General features: G+C 33.8%; 4 protein-coding genes and 1 pseudogene across 6 annotated transcripts; 3 read left to right on the forward strand and 2 right to left on the reverse strand.

Annotated features, from left to right (window-relative positions):
* The first annotated feature begins 390 nt into the window (after positions 1 to 390).
* LOC114398045 (UDP-glucuronic acid decarboxylase 2-like) lies at positions 391 to 4,727 on the forward strand. Its single transcript, XM_028360158.1, has 7 exons — positions 391 to 1,114; positions 1,213 to 1,360; positions 2,312 to 2,391; positions 2,489 to 2,572; positions 2,682 to 2,756; positions 3,531 to 3,623; positions 4,187 to 4,727. Exons 1-7 carry the CDS (start codon positions 545 to 547, stop codon positions 4,397 to 4,399), a joined length of 1,263 nt encoding a protein of 420 aa, XP_028215959.1. The 5' UTR covers positions 391 to 544; the 3' UTR covers positions 4,400 to 4,727.
* A 386-nt stretch (positions 4,728 to 5,113) lies between these two features.
* LOC114398882 lies at positions 5,114 to 7,791 on the reverse strand (annotated as a pseudogene).
* Positions 7,792 to 9,518: 1,727 nt separating this feature from the next.
* LOC114399451 (putative S-adenosyl-L-methionine-dependent methyltransferase MSMEG_1480/MSMEI_1444) lies at positions 9,519 to 12,257 on the forward strand. 2 transcript variants are annotated; one of them, XM_028361640.1, is made up of 7 exons: positions 9,519 to 9,795; positions 10,320 to 10,471; positions 10,614 to 10,734; positions 11,245 to 11,375; positions 11,494 to 11,622; positions 11,718 to 11,882; positions 11,964 to 12,257. In XM_028361640.1, the coding sequence occupies exons 1-7, from the start codon at positions 9,618 to 9,620 to the stop codon at positions 12,033 to 12,035; spliced, it is 948 nt and encodes a 315-aa protein (XP_028217441.1). In that variant the 5' UTR covers positions 9,519 to 9,617; the 3' UTR covers positions 12,036 to 12,257. The 2 variants fall into 2 exon arrangements, with proteins under 2 accessions (XP_028217441.1, XP_028217442.1); XM_028361641.1 differs by having other exon boundaries at positions 9,521 to 9,795; positions 11,251 to 11,375.
* A 1,644-nt stretch (positions 12,258 to 13,901) lies between these two features.
* On the reverse strand, positions 13,902 to 20,625 carry LOC114400197 (U3 small nucleolar RNA-associated protein 14). Of its 2 annotated transcripts, none has more exons than XM_028362530.1 (11): positions 20,084 to 20,625; positions 19,732 to 19,891; positions 18,389 to 18,879; positions 17,303 to 17,524; positions 16,836 to 17,162; positions 16,224 to 16,577; positions 16,055 to 16,135; positions 15,865 to 15,939; positions 15,402 to 15,785; positions 14,799 to 14,930; positions 13,902 to 14,516 (listed from the first exon to the last, which is right to left on the reverse strand). In XM_028362530.1, exons 1-11 carry the CDS (start codon positions 20,363 to 20,365, stop codon positions 14,352 to 14,354), a joined length of 2,673 nt encoding a protein of 890 aa, XP_028218331.1. In that variant the 5' UTR covers positions 20,366 to 20,625; the 3' UTR covers positions 13,902 to 14,351. The 2 variants fall into 2 exon arrangements, with proteins under 2 accessions (XP_028218331.1, XP_028218330.1); XM_028362529.1 differs by having other exon boundaries at positions 15,865 to 15,942.
* A 2,498-nt stretch (positions 20,626 to 23,123) lies between these two features.
* On the forward strand, positions 23,124 to 24,046 carry LOC114399354 (indole-3-acetic acid-induced protein ARG2-like). Its single transcript, XM_028361537.1, has 2 exons — positions 23,124 to 23,321; positions 23,575 to 24,046. Exons 1-2 carry the CDS (start codon positions 23,248 to 23,250, stop codon positions 23,795 to 23,797), a joined length of 297 nt encoding a protein of 98 aa, XP_028217338.1. The 5' UTR covers positions 23,124 to 23,247; the 3' UTR covers positions 23,798 to 24,046.
* Positions 24,047 to 27,357: the final 3,311 nt, after the last annotated feature.

Here is a 27,357-nt window from a genome sequence, read left to right on the forward strand (position 1 = left end):
TCCTTTACATGTTTTCTGTCATATATATATATATATGAGATAAAATTACATTGATAACAATTATTTTATTATTTTATAATTTTTAATTGAAAAATATTTTCTTAGTTTTATTAAATTAAAAGTTTATTTCACACAAATTAATTATGTAACATTTTATATTAATTCAAAATTATTTTATATATTATTCTTATAGATTAAAGTCAACATAATATAAATATTTCATAATATATTAAAATATGAATAATTTGATTACTTTTTCTTATTATTTAATTTTAATAAATATTTGATATAAATATAAATTTAATGATTGAATGAATAAAAATGATAAAATGATAGTATAATTTAATCTCGTCTGGTACTTCTTAGTATATATCTACATGGGACGATGGAGCATAAAAGCTGGTCAGTTTATAAAGACCAAAACGCACGCACCCCTACCTTGGATCTGATGAGGTGACTCTCCCTCCCTCCCCGCCTTCTCCGCATTCATTATTTCTTTCTTGGTATCAAATTCAGATTGGAGATTGTGAATTAGCTGGCGAGAATGTCTTCGTCTACGGGCTTGATTTTCCGAGGGCACGAGGCCCAACCCATGGACGACGCCTATTACCCGAAGCCGCAGAAGCCATGGCTCTCCTTCCGCTACCTCCTACGCGAACAGCGTCTCCACTTCCTCCTCCTGGGCATTGTCCTCGCCACCCTCTTCTTCTTCCTCCTCCCCTCTGGCCTCCACGACCCATTCCCCACTCCTTACTTGGAGCCCACCCGCTGGCCCACCAACTCCCCAAGCTACGACGTCGTCTCCGTGCATTCCGTCGGAAAAATCCCTCTGGGGATTAAGCGGAAGGGTCTCCGGATCGTTGTGACCGGTGGGGCCGGGTTCGTCGGTTCCCACTTGGTGGATCGCTTGATTGCCCGCGGAGACAGCGTCATCGTCGTCGACAATTTCTTCACCGGAAGGAAAGAAAACGTCATGCACCATTTCGGCAACCCCAACTTCGAGCTCATTCGACACGACGTCGTTGAGCCTCTCCTGTTAGAGGTCGACCAGATCTACCATCTCGCCTGCCCCGCCTCCCCTGTCCATTACAAGTTTAACCCAGTCAAGACTATCATATCCTTTTCTTACATTCTATTCATGTTTCTTAATTATGCTTAACAATTTTATTTGTTTCTTTTGGAATATTCTTAATTGAGCTAGTGTTAATTCACAAGACCAACGTGGTGGGAACGTTGAACATGCTGGGACTGGCTAAAAGAGTGGGGGCCAGGTTCTTGCTGACCAGTACCAGTGAGGTTTACGGAGATCCTCTGGAACATCCTCAGAAGGAGACCTATTGGGGCAACGTTAATCCCATTGGTCAGTTCCAACCTCTCTCTTCTTTTCTTTTTCTTATTCTGGACTGTACTTTAAGCAATACCCTATGGTCCGAGATTCACATGCTCTGAACCATAGTAGTTAGTTTTTTAGATTAGACTTATTGCGTCACGTGAGAACCACGGTGTTGCGACACCACACCTCTGTTTGTGTGTTTTCCTTTTCAAACTAGGTGAATTGAGGAAAGGAGAGTCAAACCAACCGAGGTTTTTGGCTTGTGAGACACGTGGGACATCATGAGAGGACCACGTTTCCCATACCCTGTCAAAATTCTCATGGGCAACGAGGAATCCCTCACTCCAGGGTCCACCCAACGGAGGGTTCAGACTTCAGATCTTCGTTCCTTGTTCTATAAGATCGTATATAATTCGAATTGCAATCATCACAGTACGTTTCACTATAAAAAATCCTTATCGCCAAAGGTGAAAAACTGAAAAGGGTTGGTACTTGGCTTTTTCACTACCATAGCGGCTAACCTACATACATAATGTTTGGTGCGGTAAAACGAAAAAGAAAGAAATACTAATACAGTATTCATTATATCAACGAAAAAGAAAAAGGAGAGATACAATTATATTTGAGAAAAACATTACATATTTAATAGTGTAAAACAGGTATAAAAGTGTTTTATGCTACTAGTACGTACATATTAAACTCATTAAATAAAAATGAGATTAATTAGGCTTTTTTTTTTGGCAGTATTACGTTTTCGTGTTATAAGAATAGAAATGTGCGTGAATAAAGTATATGTAAAATACGTCATAAAAATATATACTTCCCATTTCATCTTTAGTTTCCAAATTAGAAGGATTAGAAATTGAAGGCTTGGCCAAACTTTGACTTCAAATTATTTGTTTTCCTTGTTAAATAGTACTTCATCCTCTCATTCATTTTCTTTAGTATTAAAACGGCATACCAAATATTAATTGATAGGTGTTCGAAGCTGCTATGATGAGGGAAAGCGTACTGCTGAGACGTTGACCATGGACTACCACAGAGGAGCTGGAGTCGAGGTCATTTAAGTGTTTGATTTTCTTTGCTAATCAATTTCATTGTTCTAGCAAATAAAAAATAATCACAAATTTTTCTTTTGTATTTTATTTTTTTCAGGTGAGAATAGCTAGGATTTTCAACACCTACGGGCCACGAATGTGCTTAGATGATGGTCGCGTTGTTAGTAACTTCGTTGCTCAGGTAATTAAACCAATTGTTTTCAAGTTTGGAAATGCACCTTTCGTTACAGAATGGAATGCATATCGTGGCTTTCTTAGTCAAGTGTCGCTAATTGGTGGCGTTAATGCAGGCACTGAGGAAGGAACCTTTGACCGTTTATGGGGATGGGAAGCAGACTAGGAGTTTCCAATATGTTTCTGACTTGGTAAGTCATATACTTCTTTTTCTCTCTCATCTATTAGTAATTAGTATGCTGATAAAACTAAGTCTTATCTAATAAGTTTTGTGTAATCAAATATAAATTTTAGTACTTTCACACACACACACACATATATATATATATGCTTTATTTGGAAGTAGCTTGACTTTCAATCCAGAAACACGTGAACTTTCCCCTGTGCATACTGCATATATACACAACAAACAATTCTTTTCTTCCGGGATCCATTCACTTGTGAAAGTAGAATTATGGTTGAGAATCGTAATTTCAATTCTAATTCAAGAGAAGTGATGGTGGACGCAAGGGTACGTGGTGACAATTACAATTAACGGTAACAGTGATAACAACATTTTGATGATAATACTGACTGTCACATCAATAGTAGTTGTGGACCAATGGTGATGGAGACGAAGAGTAGTTGTGTAATTTGTAGTAAGTTAAAAATTGTAATTTAAATGGAAGGGATTAGGAATTGAGAATGGTCAATTTAGTTATATTACAATTCTATAGAATTGTATTTTGAAATTGCCATTTTAATTTTAAAAAAGACTTCAAAGTTTCATAATTAAAATTATGGTTAAATTATAATTTCAAACCTTGATTTCATGCTCTTTGCAAAGGGCCGAAGGCTACACCGTGTGTTAAGGCCTAGATCAGTACCAGTGAGATTACTGGTACCTTGTAGTACATTTGGACCATTAGCTGTAGAGCCCATATGCTTCTTTTTGCTGGATTAATGAGGTGTTTATGTTTGCACAGGTGGAGGGGCTGATGCGCCTTATGGAAGGAGAACATGTGGGACCTTTCAATCTTGGAAATCCGGGTGAATTCACCATGCTTGAACTTGCCAAGGTAAAGTTTAGATTCTTGCTCTTATATAAACTGATAAGAGGATGCTTCCTTTTTTTTGGTGAATAAAACTTTCTTATTTTTCACTATGCTTGTAATAATTCCAAGAGAAATTGGCTACAGAAATAATTGTCTAAGGGCTATGAAGGAATATAAAACTACTCATGATCATGCACATTACGTGGACAAAACCAAAAGTCAGAATCATACCTCTATATGTTAAATGAAACGAAGCTTACATATAAGAGGAAAGCATTTAGGTATCATTCTTAGCAAGGACGCCAGTTTATTCTGCTATTCTTGTCTCCTTTTCCTATTCTCTTAACAAGGAATAGATGACACTTGATGCAATTTGTCAAATTGTCTTATTTGCCTTGTCGTTTTCCCACCAAATCGTTTATTCATACACATTTCGATGAATTGCTGTGCCAAACAAATGGCTCTACTAACCCACCCACACAAATATAAATGAAGAATGCCAATTGGGAAGAAAAGAATTGTTGTTGTGATAAGATGTTCTATGGTTTACGAGGGATAATATTATATATCTGGTGATGTCGATGCAGGTGGTCCAAGAAACAATAGATCCAGAGGCTAAGATAGAGTACAGGCCCAACACTGAGGATGACCCGCACAAGAGAAAGCCTGATATTAGTAGGGCCAAGGAGCAACTGGGTTGGGAACCCAAGGTGGACCTACGCAAGGGACTCCCTCTAATGGTTTCTGACTTCCGACAACGCATTTTTGGGGACCAAAAGGAAGGAACAACCTCTGCCTAATTCTTGCTAGGATAATGGAAATTGGAGTTTGTTCTACAAAATATACCTCAGATTGAGTGCAAAAGGGGATTGTAGTTTTGCATTTTCATAGCATTAGCCAGAAAACAGTTAGTGGGATTTCCCATCTCTTCATAGTTCATTAGTCAGCTATATATACATAAATTTCCCCTTTATCGTTTGTCCTTTATAAATTTTTATTGTATGTGCTATTGATGTCCATATTGATATCCAGTGATGATTATATTCCTAAAATTCGGTACAAAGTATAGGAGAAAGTTTATAAACGTCTAATGATTAATTGTGAAACGGAAATATGTCTGAGAATTTACCTTTGGAATGAGTTGCAACTACATTGAACATCATGGATATGTGCCACATATCGACTTATTCTTATAAAACAGACACAGGATAGTTTTAATTCTCTTTTCGTCTGCATCTTTGTTATTGCTTTATGGGGTCTTATAGATTGCTTTTGCTGGTGTTATTATAACTTTATAAGCTTATTAGCCTAGTTATAATATCACTCAATCTTATTATCGATGTTCCATGTGAAAATTTTGTGAAACGATGCTACTTGGAGCTTTGCCACATTTTGTAAACAATTTAGACTCCTATCAATTAGGCAACCACGGGAAAATGGCCATAATAGAACGATATATAGGTACATGCCACAAGGTCACAGTCCCTAACTCCCTACCATAGTACGACTACAATTTAAATTGCTGAGTGGTATTGCAAACGGTTTCCTTTCAACCCACAAAGATAGCTTCTTAGCCCGTTTGCTTGCTTTACAATCTTTGTTGATGATGCAACTGTTGTAAATCTCTCAATGCCATAGTTGTAAGTCTCAATTTGTTGTGATGAAGCATGAGTGCCATTGCTCGTGTGCTTGTCTAGCCACATTATAATGTCTGCAAAGACTTTTTCGATGTTCTCATCGGTCTCCCCCGATGTTAAGCCATGCCACATTCCTGGGTACAATTTTATGGTCTTGTCTTTGCTACTGGCTCGCTCATATAATGCTCAGCTTACTTCTGGCTAGCTCAAAACTCAGCCAATGAACCGAACAAAATCAGGTATAATAAGTATATTTAAGAAGTGGTAATTTGATCGTGAACTAGATTCAATATAAAAACGAACGACTTTATAACCTTATAGCTGTCTTCAAGGCTCATGCTGATTCTCAACATTTCTAATGCTGTTTTCAACCTGGGCTTGACCTGGGTAAACGGATCTAGGTCCATGGACTGGTCCGTGAGGTTCACGGTCTGCCCGGGTTACGAACCAATTTTTTAAACGGTACATGATTATGTCATATTTTTTTGTTCGCCCCGCTTAACCCGCAGACTATGCGGGTTTGGCCTGCGAGATCCGCGGGTTGTCCGGCAGTTCGCATTAGGTTTGATTGGTGTGGTCTAACTCAATTATATTAGGTTTGATTTTCTCTTTTTCACTTTAAACTTTTCTTTTAAAATAACAGATAAAAAAATATATTAGATAAGATAAAGATTTAAAGATAAAAACAAAAGATTTAAATTAAAAAATGATAAAGATAAAAAAGGATAAGATAAGAAAAATAAAAGAACAAAAATCAAAGATTAAGATAAAAAAAGATAAATGATAACATGCTAAAAATCTTTCTTTTTGATATTTTCTCTTTTTTTTTCTTTTAATCAATCTTTTTCATATCTGCAAGTCATAAATAATAAAAATATCAATTCTTATCATTTAAGCTAAAAATAATTGTTAAATAAATATTTTTAAAGACATTTCAATATATTTTTATTATAAAAAATAGCTCACATCATATTTAACCGTTTTCTCCTCACGGTTTTCCTCCACCACGCAATCATGTATGCGCACAAGTCATACAACTCTTTCCATTACAAGAAAAACAAAACGCGACTCACACTCACGCAGTCACGCGACACACTACATCGGCATAGTCTCGGCCCACCACGCAAAGTACATCTCTTCTCTCTCTAGAATTTGTTTTTATCTTATTTTTGTTGGGATGAATTCATTGTTGTTGTACTCTTAAATGTGAAGATGGAGAAGACTCAAGCTACTTCAAATATGGAATCATTTGTTGTTGGAGATGTTTAAATTTCATATTTTAGATTTATTGCTTAGATTTTCTTTTGTTAAGACATTCTTTATTTTACTAATGTAATTGAGTAATTATTTAGATTTTATTTACATTTGCATTTAACTTTTTATTAAAATTAAAATTCTTTTAAAACTAGGCCGGCGAATCTGCTCGTTTGATTCGCGGGATCCACGGGACAGAGGTGGACCCACCAATTTATTTCGTCCGTGTAAAAAGTGGGGCGGACTGATCCGATCTGCTACAAATGCAGACTTATGTGAACGAGTCTTACACGGAACGGGCCAACCCGCTTACCCACCCTTAGGAATGACCCTCAAAGGAAGAGGCACATTAATTAACTCTAGCACTAAATCAACAAGATTTCAAGTCATTTAAGTAAGCATCTCAATTACAATATAAACTTCACCCTTTCACGTTTGACAGGGTCTTTGAAGGTTGAATTTGATCCGATCTGCTACAAATGCAGACTTATGCAAACGAGTCTTACACGGAACGGGCCAACCCGCTTACTCACCCTTAGGAATGACCCTCAAAGGAAGAGGCACATTAATTAACTCTAGCACTAAATCAACAAGATTTCAAGTCATTTAAGTAAGCATCTCAATTACAATATAAACCTCACCCTTTCACGTTTGGCAGGGTCTTTCAAGGCTGAATTGATGGCATCCTTTGTGTGAACTATCTTTCACTTTGGGATTATATCTTCCACTTTAGTCAATATGTTGACCACCACCGGGTATGGCTTCACCACCGGATATCTGGCTTATTGTTCCAACATTTGAATAAGCCATGTTCAATTTTTACGTAGCAAAAAGTACTATTCAATTAATGGAGTTGATAGAGTTACTCGAATTAATTTTATACCATTGGCATGATCTATTTTTCTATACTAAAATATTGTTAAAAACATTCATTCCTTACACATGGGTGCGACGAGAACTGCACCGTCCCAGAATAATGAAGGGTCCTTTTTATGTAAAACTAGGCTCACTGCCCCTCCCATACAAGAATCTAGCCTTACCCTTATACTCTTGTAGCTCTGAAATATGCAAAGGAATCATAAAGCTGAGCAGAAATGTCTCAGGTTTCAATAGAGTTGAGAATTTAAATTATTTGGATCCATACCGCTAACTGACTTGAAAAAGTTATAACAATTGTTAACGATGTTATCAATTTTTTTAATGTAACAACGAGCACCTTCAGAACGTCCATGCTCCTCATAATCAATACCGAACAGAGCATATTCGTCACACGCTAGCCGTACACCACATTCTACACCCATCATGCAAGCAAACCAACAAATTAATTAACTGTATTATTAGTTTTAATTCTAACATATGCACATTCATAACGATATGCTTTTCTCCGCACAAATGCACATTAAGTCTAATGGTTGGCTAAATTAGTTAGGTTTGGGCCAGACATTTTTTATTTGGTCCAATCTCGCGTTTTTGTCATGCAAGAGTGTTGTTCTAGATTGGCGAACACATTATGGTCATTTGATACTTTTTTAACAATGCATACTTGTGAAAAGAAATAATAGCAACAATCTTAATTATTCCCCATCTTCACTTAAAGCCTTCCATATATATTATTGTCAATGTTTGCTTAAAATATCATTTCAATTATTCAACACATAAAATATAAATTAAATAAAAAATTCAGTTATAACTTTTGATATAAGTGTAAATTTTTCACGTACTGTTGATGTAAATATTCTTACATTACTAATTGATAAAAAAAAATGTTAAAATTATTTATATATAACTAAAAAATTTCGTATACACTGTACAAATATAGTTGCTAGTGATAAAATGATATGACTAGCGCCTTCTGTGGGCTTTACTCGCGCTGCCTCTCTCTTTTTGCCCTCTTGTTTTAATAATAATAATAATAATAATAGTTTTACGAAAATAGTATTAAGTTTCCCTCTAATTGTTGAGTCAGGAAGGAAAAGAAAAATAAATTCTTATAGGATAAGACCTCGGTCCACTACCAATCTGCCATTGGCATGTTGTCTATCTCTGCCCACAAAAATGACGAGCACGACCCACTAAGATGAAAATGCAATAAGTATTTTCAGTACGTATAATACATCATTCTTTGTGCTAGCGAAAAATATTACTATCACAGTTTTTCAAAATTTCTTTAACTTGATTTTTCATTGGTTGAATTATACATGTGTGCTATTAAATATATAAAATGTGAGTGTAAAATATTAAACATTTAGTGAGATGCATAAATAAAGTATTAAAAATATATTTCCTGCTACTTGTCAAACTTTTGTATATAATTTTTTTAAAAAAAAACATAATTAAACATACATAGCTACCTATTTTTTCATAGTACTGTAAATTTTAGGTTTTCGTTTGTGATGAAAGAGAACTGAAAATAAATTAAATGAACAATAAAATAAAATATAATTTATATTTTTTATATTCTATTTTAATTCAAAATTTTCATTTTAAAATTCATGTTCATCTAATTTCATTTTATTGAACGAACTCTTAGTTGGATGATCCAGTACCATAGATCTATGCAACATGCACCAATACCATAAATAATCCTTTTCAGTCCAACTGTACCCTACGTGGCTCAATGGTGTTATTATTATACATGAAAAATGGGATGGCACACCAACCAAATTGCATATATATATATATATATATATATATATATATATATATATATATATATATATATATATATATTTTGTAGTATATGTTATACAGTATAATCTTTTGGCTTAAATATACTTTTGCTGTTTATAAAATATTTTTGTTCATTTTTAATTTTTATAGCACGAACTTATAAAAATTATAAATAAAAAAAATTAAAATTTTGAAGGGATTAAAATTAATTTTTTTTACAAGAATTAAAATTAAAAAAATAAATTTATAAATAAAAAATTAAAAAAGCGTTCACTTATCGAACAAAAGCATAATTTAGTCAAACTTTTGGAGACATTTTTACAACACTACTTTTCCTTTATTTATTTTCCCATTACATGGATTATCTTATCTTAGCTCTTCTTATTTCTATTTGGTGCTTAAAAATACATACATGCAGTGTATCTAGGAATCCTTCTCCTCTGTAAACTCTTCATTCATGGGTTGTGTAGAAGCTTTCCCCGTAACTTATTATATTAATATGCATCCCTCACTCATATGCACCTCTAAGAGGAAACTGTGTGTTTCTACTGCGAAACTCAACGGCGACAATGACCCATTGCTCCTTGCTGCCACTGCCTCTGCTTCTCTTCGTCACCAGGAAACTCTTCGACCAGGCAAATTAACCCATCTCCCCCTCTCATTCCATCACACGTTTTTTAGAAAATGCTATCTCTTTTAGACATTTCATCGAGCATTTCAAGGGTGATCATGAATATAATACATGAGTGCGGTTGAGTTTTCATGCTTCAAAGTACAAACCTATATCTCTATACAGAATTGTTCAAGAAACGGTAGGTGTAGGTTCATCGTGCTAAGCTAGCATTTTATAGCCCACCATTCGAAGCAGGTTGTTTTAACACTTAGAGAAAGAAACAGAGAGAAGAGAGAAATGTAGGTATGATAGATAATATGATGTGATAAAAACAGATATATGAACAGAAATTATAAGTATTGATTGTTTTTGATATACAGAAGTGTCTATATATCATTACTCGTGTATGTATATTCTCCGCCATTGTTATTTATTACATATTTGGAAAATAAAAATAAAATTATGCCATTTATATGCTACATTTTGTCATGTCACATAGTGGACAAGATCAACATGTCTCATAGTATCACTTCTTTGCAAGTGCAGAGCCTCTGTTTCTAGATCCATATGCTGGTTGTTTTGTCCCTCATAATAGTCCCAAGGATGTGATTCAGGACTTGCATCCCTATTGTCTTGCAACCAAGTTCATTGATGATAAGCTGCTTCATACAGTGAGCCTTATTGACGGACTAAAGCAGGTACTTGCTCAGCGTATGTATGTTTATGAGAATAATTCTATATCCTCTTAAATTACTATTTTTCATTTAATATTTTAAGTACTCAGGCGGTTTATTTGAGGATATTGCATAGTTTGATTTGGAATTTTCCTTTTAATTGCAGCTAATTTTGTTGACTGATGGCATGGACACACGGCCATACAGACTTCAGTTGCCCTCTTCGATCCTAATATTTGACATATCCCCAGAAAGTGTATTTAGAATTGCAGCTGAGAAACTTAAAGGTGACATTAGTTGATTTAGTGAACGATGATCTTTTAAGCATGTATCATTGCCAAAATTAAATATCATTAGGCAAAGTTTATCATAGGGACAATAGTGAGCAGAAAAGCTGGTAAGTACACATGCAAGCTAGATGTGCCAGGATTTGGATTCTCTTAGTCAGGTTTTTAAATGATTACATCATTTGAAAAGAAAAACAGGCACAAAGTATCCCAAAATGTGTTATGCAATATATGTCTATTTTTCTCTCATGTAAGGGGAAAAGCTTAGGAAACAATCCAAATCCAATTGGAAACTGTTCTTCAGACTACAACATTATTATTATTATAAATTCAACAAAACCAGGTAGTGCTTAGTTAAAAGAGTTATGCCTCACAAAACTCTGTAAATAAGGCTTGTAGCTTGTTTTCACAATTTCATGCATGTCATTCTCCGCACCTTTCATCTTTATTTCCTTTTATTTTTGTAGTGTGCGATCTAAGACGAAAACATCTAATTGTGTCTTTTTAAAGCTTCAGGTGTTGGGGCTAAGATGCCCAAAGGTTGCATATTCTACCATATTCCACTGGAATCATCTGACATAGAGCAGGCTATGCAATTTAAAGGCTATAATGGTAGTAGACCTAGTATATGGGCCTTACAGGTGATTAATTCTATCATTTTTCTTCCAATTAGTAAAGTCTTGGAATCAAAAGCAAAGTGTTGGGGGAAAAAGGAGTCTTTGCAAGAGAAGTTAGTCATACGGGTTTATTCATGCTCAGGGATTTCCAGTGATGACACTGGCAAATTTTGAAGAGGTTTTGTCAATGATAAGCAGTTTGGCCATGAAAGGATCTCTTTTTGTGGGAGAACTTCCTGCCTGCGTAGCTGAGACAGACATAGAAATTAAGGTTAGTGTGCAACTAATTTAATTAGTTTATTAAAATAATTTTCTTCTTCCAGAAATAGAAAGGAAAAATAGAATCTTTTCTGGTCCCTTGCACAGTCCAATACAAGGCAATGGGTGGATAAACTATTCATGAGCAAGGGTTTTCGGGTGGAAATTATCAACTACAAAGGGTTTGCAGAGAGAAGTGGTAAAGATTTTGTATCAGGACACTACAATAATATACTATTTGTTGCAGAACAGCTGCTACATTCTGATGATCAGGTGAGGCACTTCCTGTTCAAATTGACATGCTATTGCATAGTATTTTGTATAAAGCATAACCAAGCATTGATATTCTGGCAGATGGAGTCATGGAGACGAGAATTTCAAAGGATAGAAAATGAAGGAGATGAAGAAGGTTTTGAAGAGTTATAGAAGAGCATATAAGCTTCACCACACCCTCATTAGCCTTAAAAGGATATCTCTCTATTGCTACTAGGGTCTAAACTTAGTAGCATTGTCCTCTATACAATTGTCTGTATGCTTGTATATCTTGAAGGAGAGTGTTCAGATATGAATTCAAGTGCAATATAATTTAGCTTAGCAGATTCAAATTATTAATAATCAAATACAGTAGCAGGTTATATCTGCACGTCAGTAAGCTTCATCATGACCCACAAATGATTGTAAAATTTGTTGTCCATAGATGAGTCCATGTGCCAGGCCGAAATTGTTTACACCACTGTGAATTATGCACCTTAACCTATAAAAATGTGCTCCCCAGATCCAACTCTTGAATAGAGCAACAGAATGTAACAAAGGCTTCTCAGTGTCTCAACTCTCATAAATGATTGAACCATGTAGGAAAAACCATGTTAATGTTGAAATCCATATGCACTATACACCGTGGATCACTGCTCACCCCTACAAAGAAAAAGTGGGGAAGACAATAAAAGTGATCCACCAATCACTTAGAAGCAAAGACATGATCTACAAATCACTTACCAGTGTCAACAGTAAAATAAAAGCTTAATTGTAAATTAGATCTTTTTATTTATCTCAGCTCACGAATTTAGTCCTGAATTTAGTCCTACTGGTATTTAATTCACAAATTGAGTCTTTCGTTTTTTTGTAATCTAATAATTTTAGTCCCTAACCCTGAATGTTGATCGTTAATTGCTTACGTTGACAGTCACGTGAATTGAGATAAATAGGAATACTAAATTTGTAATTAAGCCTAAAACAAATTAGCTAGGATAAGAACTACCAGTTTTTCAAAACGATGGTTGTTTGAAAATGGTCAAACAAAGTTATACTCAAACAGATAATAACTTGTCCTACAAACAAAACGGGAAGAGGTGGAATTGACTCGACCAAAGGTCCCAAAGGTCACATGCCAGAACGTTACACGTAGAAAAAGACGGAGCAATTCGAACTCGTGGTTCAAGAACATTTAGCACCCCTCTTGGTATTGGTTTAACTTCAACAACACACATATTACTAAATTTTCACATCTAATTTACGGAAACGCCGAAGCAACAAATGGAAGCGTTGATATTGATGCAGATCAGAGTCATCCAACACCAAACCAAACACAAGGTCAGTACTTAGTATTAATTGAGCAAAACAGTGGCACCTCCATCCGGTTGATTTACCAAATACCACCACTGCAATTGATACTAACATTTAATTGTTTCCATTTTTCAATTCAGTTGTATGATTCATTACTTTTTTTTGGCACAATATCTCAAGTATTTTTCATGAAAACAATCCTGCTTAGCCGAACAAGACTACTTCTGAGTTAAGGTAAATACCAGTAAGATGTATTTCTTGCAGGGTCTAGTTCTTCTAAAGTAGTTAAAAAAGAGTTTGATTCATATGCATTACGATTGCAGAATTTTTTTTAAACAAATCTTTCTCTATTATTACATCATATTAACGAATAAAATAATATGGCTATAGAGGAAATTTCTACTGAATATCTATTAAGTATACTTATTTTCAGTAGAATACGCTAAGAGATAAAGATTGTTTAAATAAATTTTAACAAAACATTTTTTAATACGATATTATTTCATATGAATCCCATTAAGGGATAATACCAACATACCAATGAATCCTATATAATTAATAAGTCTCATAAATTGACTTTAAGAAAAAAAAAATTACTATGACATTTCAACTTCGATAATTTTAAACTAAAGTAATGGTTAATAAAATTTTAAAAACAGTGCATAAATGGTACAGATGTTAAAACTTAAAAGCTATGCTAGAGTACATCTGTAGAAAAGCCTGAGAACTGAGAAGAGGGATAATCTATAAAAAAAAATAAAAAATTACAATGAAACAATGAAATCTGACGGCATCTAGAAAGAGAAGAAATCTGTCAAAGATAAATAACACTCTTTTCCACTTCCTTGGGATATTTATATCAATTGGGGACAAAATTAAAAAATAGCATTTTCGTTGGGTGTGAAAATAATGAATAAATAACTCACCAAAAAAAAAATGAATAATTCAACCTGAACGATAATGCAAAAGGAGAAACACCCCCGCCACCCCCACACAAAAACAAAACTCTTGCTCTTAAATTCTGTTTTCTTCAATTTCTTGCATGCCATAAGCCTCCGTGCCTACTAAATTCTCCTCCTTTTTCATTCTTTTTTCTTTTAACCTGGCACAGTTTATTCTCTCCAAAAGACAAAACTGAGAATATTTCTAGAACTGGAACAGAACCAAAACTCCTGTCAATTAACTTTTTCGTCCCACCTTCCCCTTTTTCATGGGATTGTCAGCATTGACTTTATTTTTCTTAAACTTACGCTTATCTCCTCCACTCCGTTGCTCTGTTTTTTCATGAGGATTCACTTCTTCGAACTCTATTGGTTTTATAATAACACCTGGTCTCTTCACCACCTGCACATGGAAGATTATATTTACAAGACAACTAGAAAAAAATGCACATGCATCTTATAGTATTTTTCCTGAATAGTATCATTAGGTAAAAAGACAAGGAACCCACTATAACCTACTAACAGTATCCAATAAACTAAGGTCTTCCCTCCCCCAAGAGAGAGCAAGACTGTCTAAATATTATTTTCAATTACTATAAATAAAAGCTATAGCATGATACTTTTTAACACAAGAAAAAAAATCAAGGATAGAAAGTTTGCCAATCAAGTGTTAGAAAGCACTTACTTCCGGCCGGTTAAGAGGACCAATTGCAGTTGCTGGATTAAATTCAGGTCCGATGGGCACACGCATGCTCTGTTCAAAGACCTCTTGGGAAGTAAAAGGGTATGGCAATGATTTAGTATGTAGTTTCTCAGCCTGCCATATTCAAAAGTTAGAATAAAATTAAAATCAGCTCAATTTACTGGACAGAAAAAAAAAATTAGGAACAAGTGGCAGCTGGCAACATTATTTGAGCCACTAAATTATAATACTATAATTAGAGCATGAAGATCTAACGAAAAGAAAAATTGAAGCAAGAAGAAAACACCAAAAAATAAATACAGGAGTTTTGATTCTTTGGAATAATGAGGTAGGAGTGAGCAATTCACTAATAAGAAGAAGAAGAAGAAGAAGAAGGATATCCATTAATAACTATAATTACAAATCATAATCTGGAAGAAGGATATGCAAAGTGCAAACACCAATGATTAAAAATATGCTGACCCAGAACAACTCCACAAATTTCTTATACGAAAACAAAGATAGTTGTGCACATTGAATCAAGTTGATATCTATAATCTGAAAAGAGTACCAAAGGTTCAAAACCTTGTATTTAATGGCACTAACCTTCTTGTCTATCTTCTCAGATATAATCACATTTTTTAGCTGAGCATCCTTCCTTTTTTTGAGGGCTTCTGCCCTTTTTTTCTGGGCATCTTCATGTTTTTTCAGCATCCAAGATGGTAAACCTTTCTTTTGCTGTACATGTGTCCACTGGCCCCAGCCAGGAAGTAATAGAGGCTTCTCTGGCTCAGGATTTTCTTCGTTGAGGATCTCCTGCTTATCTTTTTCAAAATCATCATCTACATCATCCCCAGCAAAAGCTTGCCGAATGAGCTCCTCTTGAGAAGGAAGTTCATAAGGTACTTTAGAAACAGAAGACAGAATTCCATCCACCATCTGTCCTTCACAATCTGTATCACTATCCTCTCCAAATTCCTTTTCAGTAACCTAAGACATAAAAGGACAAAGGTATAAGGCTAAACCAACAATGCGCTTTATACTCTTAACAAATAGAAAGAGTTCATACTTTTATAGCTTGCATATCTAGTTCTGTAAGCTTCGGAGACTTCTTGATAGTCATGTCTTCATTTTTGTTTTTTGCCTGCTAATCATAAATACATCAGTCCAACAGAACGCCCACTTCAAAAATGAAAGATATTTCTCTTCGATAAAAGATTAAATTTTAAAACAAAACAATATATTAAAAGCATTTGAACCTTTTTCCATGTATCTGAAACAAATATGGAAACATCATATGTAGTTTTTGGCCCAGGATTTTTAATAATCTCATCAATATTCTGTGAACAAAAAAATGCATTGTGTCACATATCTATCCAGAAAGATATTAACTTAAGAAAAAAGTTCAAAAGTTAAGAATTTCATCACCTTAAAAACTGATTCCCGGTGAGTATCAGTGTCATCTTGAATTACAACCAAATCCTTGTTTACATCCGTATGCAAAAGGTCGCTTCCCTCATTCTCTATATTGCCACTTTTGCTGATCCCCAAGTCATCCTCACTATCACTGCCATCATAGCAATTATCTGATTTTACCTTATTACTGGTATCAGACATCTGGGCTTTAGCCATTCCAAATACTCTTCTGCCACTGGTAGAAGCAGCTTTCAGATCTTCTGAGCCACCAGTATTCTCCAACTTCTTCAAGGAATCTTCATATTCGTGGAAAGCAAGGTTGGCTTCTTCAACAGCTGCCTCTTTTCTTTTCTCCAATCCACGCCTCTACATCCGAACAAATCAAGGGAAGACCACAAACCAATAAGAAAAACTTCCCCGGTGACAAATTTCAATCTCTAAATTGGATACTAAAGAATATATAAAAACAAAAGTAACAGAAGCCAAAGGTAATAATTCATTTAACAAGATAGTAATTCATGTAAAAATAATTGAGGTATTTATCAGTCTTCTCAAGCTAGGTTACACTAAAATTTCCTTCAGGGAAAAAGGGAAAAGGAAGAAGAGAGCAGGAATGGATATTACCATAAAAGGCAAAGAAAGCAATCCTGATTTGGGAACTTCATCCTCTTCCTCCAACACTTTCACTGTTTTTTCTTTAGCTTTTCCCAAAATCTTGTAATCCCTATCCTGATCAGAACCAGCAGAGTTGTCATCCTCATCCTCATCACTGCTATCTTCACTGCTACTGCTGCTACCCTTCATAGACTTCATTTTTCTAGTCAATTCAGCATGCCTTTGAAGTTGTTCATGTATGGCAGCACGAGTTCCTTCATCTTGGTTATGTAAACCACGCTGGATAATACGTGCAGCCCACGGATTATGGTTTTTGTGTTTCAGCGTCATGCGTTCCTGTAGCAAGTTGGGAAGTGAGAGAAGGATTAATAGAAATAATTTTTCCATTTTAATCATGAAGATACAAGATATATCAGTAAACAGCATATGTTAAGAAAATTTTCTTGATCTCTTATTTCTCAGGGATGATGATATACCTCAGCCCTTTGACGCTCTTGTTTCATGGCATATTCTTTAGCAGCTTCAGGGTCCATTTGCATCTGAGAAGCTTCTGCCTTTAATCTATCTTTCTTCAACAAACGATGAAATGTTCTAGACTTAATCTTTTTAATATGCTTTGCCTTCATTTCATGACGAAAAAGAAGGCTCCGCATTTTAGCAATCCGATTTTGCCTATCCTTCTCATCTTCAATAGAGACCTGTCAGACATAATAAACAATACAAAACAATTAAAAAGCACTAAAACACCAATAGTTCCATGCCATATTGCATAAAAACATGGGTTAAGAAGAATCAGTAAACAGACCTTTAAAGGTGTAGTCAGTGCAAATTTTATTCTTAAACTCCAACAGGCACACAAGGAAACATTGTATGGCACTTAAAAGTTAAAAATAAAACTGAGATAAATTGAAGGCATCACTCTAGTTGAGACATATGGTTTATCTACCTCCATATCTATTGCTAGAATCATAAAAAGTGGTGAGGACTTATAGTTGAACTTTATGAACAAGCCCGATCAAAGTCTCCACTGTACGGAAAGTGATTGGACTTGTGGGACTGAGCTTCATGTTGTTACTTTATCCAAAATGCCTAAGGCAATTGGACTTGTGCACCTCCAGCTTATATATAAATCCAATCTTTTTAAGCCCATCACTGAAACAAGTCCGGCACCACTCACCCCACCCCCTCCCACACACAAAAAAACAGTTCAGTCCAGAAAAAATACCATTTAGTTACTTCCTCAGACCCTCAATCATGTCAGTTAGGTTGAATTGACCTATTTTAAATCTTAATAGGCAGAAGAAAAAACTTATTTGAATCAAATGTATTTCACAACAACATCCAAGCACTTTTATTTAACAAACAAATTCAAGTTTGACTGTTTGAAACTAAGTATGCCAAACCACAACTGATTCAACTTTATGAATGACTAATCAGAACATTGCCACATTGGTATCATACAACAGACACATGGAAAGCATGGGAATCAGAACAAGACAACTTAAATCAGATTCTAAATTCAATGATCAGCTATTATCAGTAATATCAACTAATATTCATACCTTGTTCATTTCAAGAAGCTTAGAACCATCCTTTTTATGAGCTTCCATAACTTCCTCATCATAAACTAGTGCAGCAATTTTCTTCTCAAATTCAGTTCTGGGTTCAAATTCAGAAGCTATTGCTCCTACAGTTGAAAACCCTAAATTTACATTTTCATCAAAGAAAATAGTTGGGGCCTCTCTATTTCTCTGAATAATATGCTGCCACTTGGTGACATCTTTCTTTGATATTTCATATGCTGCCTTCCTCTCTACCTTAGCTTGAACTGCCTTTGAAAGTGGCACATGAATAATTTTAGCATTCTTCTCAATTTGTTGATATCTCTTCCTAAGTTTTCCATAACCAGATTTTTCACGAAGAGGATTCAGTAGGTCTTCTATGCTAATGCGTCCGTCACCATCCACAACATCACGACTAGGATTATATTCAGACTCTGGATATAGCTCTGGTATAACAGTGTCCTTCATCACCTTCTTTTTCTTCTTATTCTCTGCATAGTTATTAAAATTTTCAAGTGTATCATATCACGGTTTTGAAAACAAAATAGAAAGGGCAACAACAGCAGGATTCTCTCTGCTGTGGGAATCATTCATGTACAAATCTGCTTTGGCATTCATGAAAAATTAAAGCAAAGATATATGTGTGAGTGTGTGAGTGTGTGTGTAAAGGATTAATTGACACCAAGTGTCAAACTTGACAAAAATGACGCCTTCTATAACTTTGTATCAATCCAACTGTTGCATAGAAAGTTCTCATGAAAAAGATCAAGTCTATAATTTCATATCATTTCAAAATTGATATTTCATTACATCACTTTATTTTGAAATGTTACTTAAATATATAAGTTTTCTACCGATAGATTACATGTCTATGAATAAACTTCGTACCCCATTGCTCAGAGGCTCTTCGCTATGCGAAAGTATGGGGGAGGGATATTGTACGCAGCCTTACCCTTGCATATGCAAAGAGGCTGTTTCCGGATTCGAACCCATGACCAACAAGTCACCAAGGCACAACTTTACCGCTGCACCAGGGCTCGCCCTCAGATTACATGTCTATGAATGTCTAAATTATTTAAAATTTGGTATACATGACCATTAGTATATTATCGTATAATTCAATAGTTGCATCAATAGAACTTAACATTTGTATAAAGCTATTAAATTAAAATGTGTCAAGTCAAAAACTATAATGTGATATTAAAAACTTCTTCATATGCATCTCTAATAACTAATTATGATTTCCAATCTATACAGAAGAAAATTAGCAGCATGCATGCTTATAAGTCTAAGTTCTAACAAAAATAATGGATAACACAAAAGTTTAACAGCAGTTTTCTTACCTTCAAAAGCCTCACTCGGCATGCCAGTAATTGCTTGTAGCATCCTTGCATGCCTATCATCGTCTTCCTCTCCAGAATCGTCACTTGGAGCATTTTCATTCCTCTTTGTCCCGGTGTAATCATCATCCTCACTTTCATCATCAGATTGCACATTCTCATCCTAAAATGCAATTGAACACGTGTATCACAATTATCCAGTACATGGATAAGTTGAAAATTGTAATATATAAATTTAATAATCAAGTGGTAAAATGAGCTTAATCTAGATGTTTCAAATGCTGAAACAAAATACGAACACTAATTAAATTTCAAATGAAGAGTTTATATTGCTGAAAAAAATAAAAATAAAAACCTCAATATCTTGAGCAAGGTCATCGTCGACGGATGCAGGGTCGTAACGCTTGTTTTTCTTGGACTCCTCCTCAGCCCGTTCTTCCTCGTACTCGTAAACGTCATTGTCGTCATCGGAATCGACGCTGTCGAAGGAAGTGGTGGGGTTTAAACGGTGGAGCTGTTTCTGAAGAGATGAGGGCAAACGAGGGCCTCTCTTCTTCCATTGAGTGTTTGGCTTCTTCTTCGGCTTCAGTCTTTGGCGGTTGCCTTCGTCCCTCTCCTTCCGCTTCTTCTCTGTCATGTTTGCGCCTACTTGGTGGTTACTTTCTATAATAATTATGTTAGTTTTAATCTTAATCTTTCGTTTAGGTTGTTGGTGTGGATGGTATTGTTTTGTTTTGAAGGTTGTGTGTGAGACAGTGAGGTTTCCCGCGACAGAGGTAAAGTAAAACCCTAGTTCTACTCTACAAGGCGGGGACGGAGCAGGTGACTTCCAAAACTATTGGCCTGTTTTGGTGTGGGCTAATAATCTCTATTTTGTTTTGAAGGTTGTGTGTGAGACTGTGAGGTTTCCCTAGTTCTACTCTCCAAGGCCACGGCGCAGGTGACTTCCAAAACTATGGCCTGTTTTGGTCTGGGCTAATAATCTCTATTTGTAGATTAACTCTCTGGCCCAACTACTGACTAAGATTAAGAAATTTTGTTGCCAATATATTTGTGGTGTGGGCTAATGATTTGTGCCAATATATTTGTTACTTTCTAAGATTAAGAAATTTTTTAATTATTTGTTTAAAACTTTCTTATTTATTGATATCTCATTTAAATACTTAATTCATTACTAATGAGTGTTGGATATAGGGGAAGAGATTACTCCCCTTGTCCAATGATAATTGTCATCTAAGAAAAAAAAATTAAAATATTTGTTATTTTAATTTTTCAAAATAATATTAGTGATTATTGTTCACTTATATCTTTTATAATATAGACAATGAACAATAAAAATCTAATCTTTTATAATATAGACAATGAACAATAAAAATCTATAAATAAATTGATGATAATAAAGTAAATTTTGTGAAATTGTCACTCTCTTTTAATATTTATTAATTTTTATTGGTTTGTATAAAAAAAATCTAAGATGACAAATATCATGAAATGAGAAAAATAATTATTTATAATGTGGCAAATCAAAGTTTTAATTCTTTATAATTAGAGAAATTGAGTAATTTGGGATCATGATATCTAAAAAAAAAATGATTTGGGACCATCATATCCCAAGCAAATTCTATATAACACAATCAAATATTATTTTTTTTCCCATGTAAATTGAAAAGCTAAAACATGCGGGTCATGTAGATATTGACTATAAACATATAGACATGTATGTGGTGACACATGATTATCTAATAATGTATCCTCTATGAGAAGTATCTGTGTTTAACACCCAACAATATTTCAAACAAGATTACCTAAATTATTATTTGACTAAAGCTAATCACCATAAGTAGTATGATTGAAACCATATTTTACTCGATTTAAAACATATTTAATTTTTGTAGGAATATTTTTTAAGGTCATCATCTCTTCACGAGATATTTAGAAAATTGTCCCATGATGTTGCGAGTAGCAAAAAAAATAATTTTTTGTTTTATCAACACCTATTTAATTTGTGATGTTTCATAATTTTTTTAATCAAATATGAAACAAAAAATATTTATTATATCCAGTATCATATTTTTTTATAAAATCTAACAAACCCATATATCATAACTTCAAAATATCCTCACATTGAATTTAAATTTTAATAATAATTGTTTTAGTTCACAATCACATTAATTTTAAATTCCATTTTTCAAATTTGAGGAGTCATTAGTTTTTTTTAAGTAAAGTATTTTTGGGTTAATGTAAAATTTGAAAAATATTATTTGGATCCTCATAAAATTTTTCATATTAATTTGTTCCCTATAAAAATAAAACATATTTTTTATAATCTCAATGATAATTTTATTAAATGGATTCTCTTAAGTAACTAATGACTTAATTACTTTTTCTCTTTATTCTTTTAAACACACTCATAAAACACCAAAACTCATTATTGCTCTATCTTTTCCTCTAATTTCATTAAAAAGTGACAAAAAGTTATAATTTTTGAAGAGTTTTAGCAACATTTTTTTTTAATTCATTTAAAAAGTTTTAACCGTCACAAATTGCTTAATTCATTTGTAATCAGATCGTACCTATAAGTTTATTAGACATACTACTATTTAACAAGATCAAATTAATACAATTTTTTATAATAATCAAATTAATATTTTTTAAATTTTACATGAATCTAAACCTATTTTACCATTTATTTTATTACCCATAAAAGCTCTAATACTTAAATCAGTGCAAGTCAGACTTAAGCGATAAGAGCAAGAGAGAATAATATGTTTTGTATATATTGGCTAATTTAAGATATTTGTAATCTCGTCAACCTTATCATTAAAAAAAATTGTTATATGTATCTTACCATTAGAGATGAATTGATTATCTATATGTTATTGTTAATTAGAGGAGAAGATAATCGTTCAGATCTTATTATATTATAGATATGTTTGTTATTAGAAGAAATAGATAAGTTTCTTATTTATGCTTTTTCATTAGAGATCGAACCTGTTTGGCAAGTATGTTGGTTTAGTGGACCATTATAGACTGAGATTGAAACATATTTGTTTCTTTATTCACATCAACAAAAGTATTCTTTTATAAAAAAAAATATCAGCAAATGTTCCATGCTTTAAATAAGTATTAAATAAAAATAAAAGTATGTATCACAAAAAAAGTTTTAATATCCTAAAAATTCAAATTTATAACAAGAACTGATTCTCCCATTTGCCATATTATTATCTTTTTGAAAACCGTAGCTGGCTTTCCTTAGATTAGTTTGAGCGAATTTGCCAGGTGGCGGCAAACCATAGGTTCCAGATGAATATTTTTTATATTTTGACTCGCTTAACCATTCACTGAGATTATCTTTTACTTAATCGTATCCATTCTCTGCCCTATAAATAAAGGCCCCTCCCTACAACTCAAATTCAAGAGAGAGCGAGTCTTCCACAGTGGGAAGCTTCTTTTTCTGATATCTTTTACGTGCCCATCAAACAAATAAGCTCTCCACTCTATTTCAGTCACCAATCACCAATGACTCCTTCTTTCACTAACGTCAAAATCTTCTCTTCTCTCGTCCTAGACGGATTCTTCAACGCTCTCACCAGGTACCGTAATTGTTTCTTTCACTTTAAAATTGTGTTTTTGTTCTTATGTCAATGACTTTTTTTTGGTTGTAACCATGTTATTGGTCGATTTTGTTGATTTTTAATTTGTATTAAAAAAAACTTAATCACTTTTAGTGAAACCTGTTTTCTTGATTATGTTATTTTTTGCCTCTCATGTATAAGACTTGAATATGAGATTTGAGTCAAAGGATACGTATTCAGTTTCACACTCTGACTAATATGATTTAATCAGACGCGGGTACGCGGTGGCATCACAAAGCGCAACAAAGGAAGGAGTGGGCTTTATGAGCGGCAAGATGGCACCAAAGTCAGGGGAAGACAACAAAGGGGTGTCTACGTACAAGGTTTCGTGGGTGCCAGATCCTGTCACTGGTTACTACAAACCCGAGAACATCAACGAGATTGACCCTGCAGAATTGCGCGCGATGCTTCTCGGCAAAAAAATCGACAACTAATCCCAACCCAATTAAAGAAATATTGCTTCCATTTAGTTAGTTCAAAATATATGGGATTAATGGCCACGGAATATTGATGCTGATATGCTCTGTTCTCTTCTTCATGAAGAGAAGAAGACCTTGATTCACGTTTGTGTTCATTTATTTGCTTTAGTTTTAGAAGTCAAGCGGAATGAATGGCCATTAGCAGCTTATTGTAATGTCTTCTAATTCTGATTTTATTAAATATTGATTATATCAACTTTCGAATTTTTCAAATTATTTTCATTGTGATGGGATTCCAGCTTGCAGTCTTGCGGATCATAAACACGTTAAGGATAGATTATTCATTTTTTTTTTTTTTTTGCCGAGATCCTTTTTTATGGCCGAGATACGGATAGATTATTTACTCCAAAAGATAAAATACGACGGAATTGATAACATATAAGTCTGTATAACTATAAGGCTATCACTCAGTTTAAAAAAATATATATAAGACTGTATAACTGTAAGTACTAGTTCATTTGGATTAAATACAACGGAATTGATAACACTCACATGTCAATTCATAATTTGAATTGATGAGAAAAAGTATTGTTGAAATTTAAAGATATAATCTTAATTATAGGTATTTTTTCTTTTAAAATTAAGATACAATTTCTATAAAAGAAAAAGATGAGAAAAGCAATCCAGTTTATAAAGAAGATCGTTATTAAGTGAAGAAGATAAAGTGAAGGAAGTATTTTTTAAGTTTGTCCGTACCTAAAAGGGAATGTTTCTCAAATTTTGTCTAAAAACCTGTAATCAAAAGAGTTTTCTCAAGTTTATTTAAAAATTTGTAATATGATTTTAAATAATAAATATTAAGATATTTTGTGGATATAGTCAAAAGTATCAAATCGTATTAAATGTTATTATCTTTTACTTTTGGTGTCATAGTCTTTTTATCATGTTTCTTCGTTGCAAACTAGCGATGCAGAGCTTTCCTTCTCCTTCAAACATAATTGGGGCCTAAGGCTAAAATGTCAAATGACTTATGGTTTCGGGACCAATTTTGCTAGACTCCATTTGTTTTAGTAATTTTTATTTACTTGCTAGCGGACATTGCTGCAAAATGAAATGGATTTTGTGATAATCAACACTGCAATTTCGTTTACCACACGAAAATTAATGTTGATTATTTATTTTCATACACAATCTGAAAGACACAAACCTGGTATTCCGTAATATTGTATTGTTTTCTTCTATTTATGATATAAATTAACACGTGACTTAACTTATGATTAACCAACAAACGATTTATGATTGAAGCAATTGGTTTGACCGGAAAAAAAGAAATAGCATGTGATTTACCAGCTTTTACATGTTTTTTGAACAAATAAAATGAAAACTAAAGAAAAGAGTTAAAAGGCAAATGGGAAACAGTTATCGTTTTGTTGGCCACTGGCCATGGCCGGTAATATTAATATTAAATAAATGGCATAGTAGACGAAGCGTGCGTGGCAAGTAAGTGTAAGATGAAGTGAATTGTTGAGGCATTCAGTCGTTTTCAATATGATTATAGATTCTGGCTCGGACGATACAAACGAACATAGAACAAATACTATTCAATAAAAGAATTTGACAGTCACAATGATATAGGGCAGTGACAGCAAGCATGAGGAGGTGATGTAGTTATCTTTACTTGAAGCTGCCCAAGCAAGAAACAAACCCAGCTACAATAGTTTAATGGGATTCCATTTTCTAACTCATGCATGTGATAAAGCTGCACTTGTTGTCCAAAAAATCAACTATGCCTCAGCTAGTACTACTTTGTTTTTTAACTCTAAATGGAGAATAAAAAGAGACAACAAGATGAGAAAATCTGATATGCCGATTCTTGGTTCAACTTGAAATCAATATGCCACCATAAATTGGGAGTTTTTCGTGGGATGTTTTCTCATGTGTCAGAAATTAATTGCTAAGATTGATAGTTTTGCTTTTATGTTCACATTCGATGCATGAATAGAGAATATATTTTCTTGCTTTGTTGGTTGTGCCGTGTCGTGTATTCAATTTAATTTGTTGAGTATTTTTAATTTTTTTCACAAGTAACCTTAGATCCTTTCAGAAGCAATTCGGTTTAAAATACAGGTTATGTTTAGATTTAATTTTGAAAAGTATTTTTTATCATTTCAATATATAATAACCAATTCCAATATATCAAATGAAGAAGAAAAAACCAAGGCAAAAAATGCGATGATTCTCATTGCTGTTACCAATTGGTTCAGCAGATTAAAGAGTTTGTGAACAAAGGTGGCTCTTATTCTTGGTGTCATATCTATAGAGAGGCCAATCAAGTGACCACGGGCTTGTAAAGTTTGGTCTCTCTGTAGACAGGGAAGGAAAAAATTTCGATTTTTGTGCTCAGTTTATTTGTACTCATGTTTTGGTTAATGTAGTTGGTGTTTCTTTCCCGCGAGAATTTTAATAATATCTCTTCTTTGGGGGCTTTAACCTCCTTTTTTACAAACAAAAAATGAAAAAAATTGTTACTTCTTAAATAATTTTATTTTTATGAAATTTTAGTTTTCACAACTTTAATTCAAACCTACGCAGTGTGTCATTGGGGCTTCTTGCAGTGGAGGTTAGAATCTTAACTCATCATATTCTAAGGAGTAATATTTTTCACTAGACTCAATTCTATTGGTTTAACTCTTAGAACTCGAGCATTATGCATATGCCTAAACCGCTACACCTTTTTAACTTTGTTATATGCTTATGCCTAAAATATGCGATGCAATCTAATTTTGGTTACATATCTATGTATGATTAAATTTGCTAACACTACTTTCGAATATATTAGTTTTAGCAAAATTTCGCATGGGGTATGGTTTGGCACTGCATGTACTCACGAGAAATGAAAATCAATTGACGGACAAATCGACGGGCAGTAAGCACCATTCAATAGAAATAGAATTTAATGACTCGGTAGTCATTCCCACCAGTCTGTGTCACCTAAAACTTGGGAACCTATCTGAAACGATTTTTTATCTGAACTAACTTAAGGGCCATGTCATGTTTGCACAAATAGTGGACAGGAATGTCGAGAGTGAGATTCACTCGTATGTAATAATTGGCAACCCCGCAAGTTTGAAAAGATTGTGAAACAAAGACACAAAGACCACAAGGAAATTATGCGTGATTAATACAAAATGGAATCTTAAAGGAAAGGAAAAGGATAAAGAAGGAAAAAAGAAGTGAAAGTAAAACTTTCAACATTGACGGCTTTGATGCTAATTGCTAAGAACCAATGATATTTCAGATGCTCTAGGTTTTATATACAACAATACATGAGATATAAGATGAATTGATTGGTTAACAAAGAAAGAAAAGAAAATCGATTTTAATCAAATTAACATTCTAATAATTAACATATATCAATAAATAAATGATATACAGCCATACGTAACTCAGGCCTCTATTTTGGAATTTTTATTATTATAAAATATGCCATGCAGTAAAAACAGTATACTATTTATTCATACGAAAACAGATAAAATCAAACTTAACAGAAGAAAGAAGGCATAACCATTGAAGAG

The sequence above is a fragment of the Glycine soja genome, chromosome 19 (genome assembly GCF_004193775.1).
Source record: "Glycine soja cultivar W05 chromosome 19, ASM419377v2, whole genome shotgun sequence".
Taxonomy (NCBI): Eukaryota; Viridiplantae; Streptophyta; class Magnoliopsida; order Fabales; family Fabaceae; genus Glycine; species Glycine soja.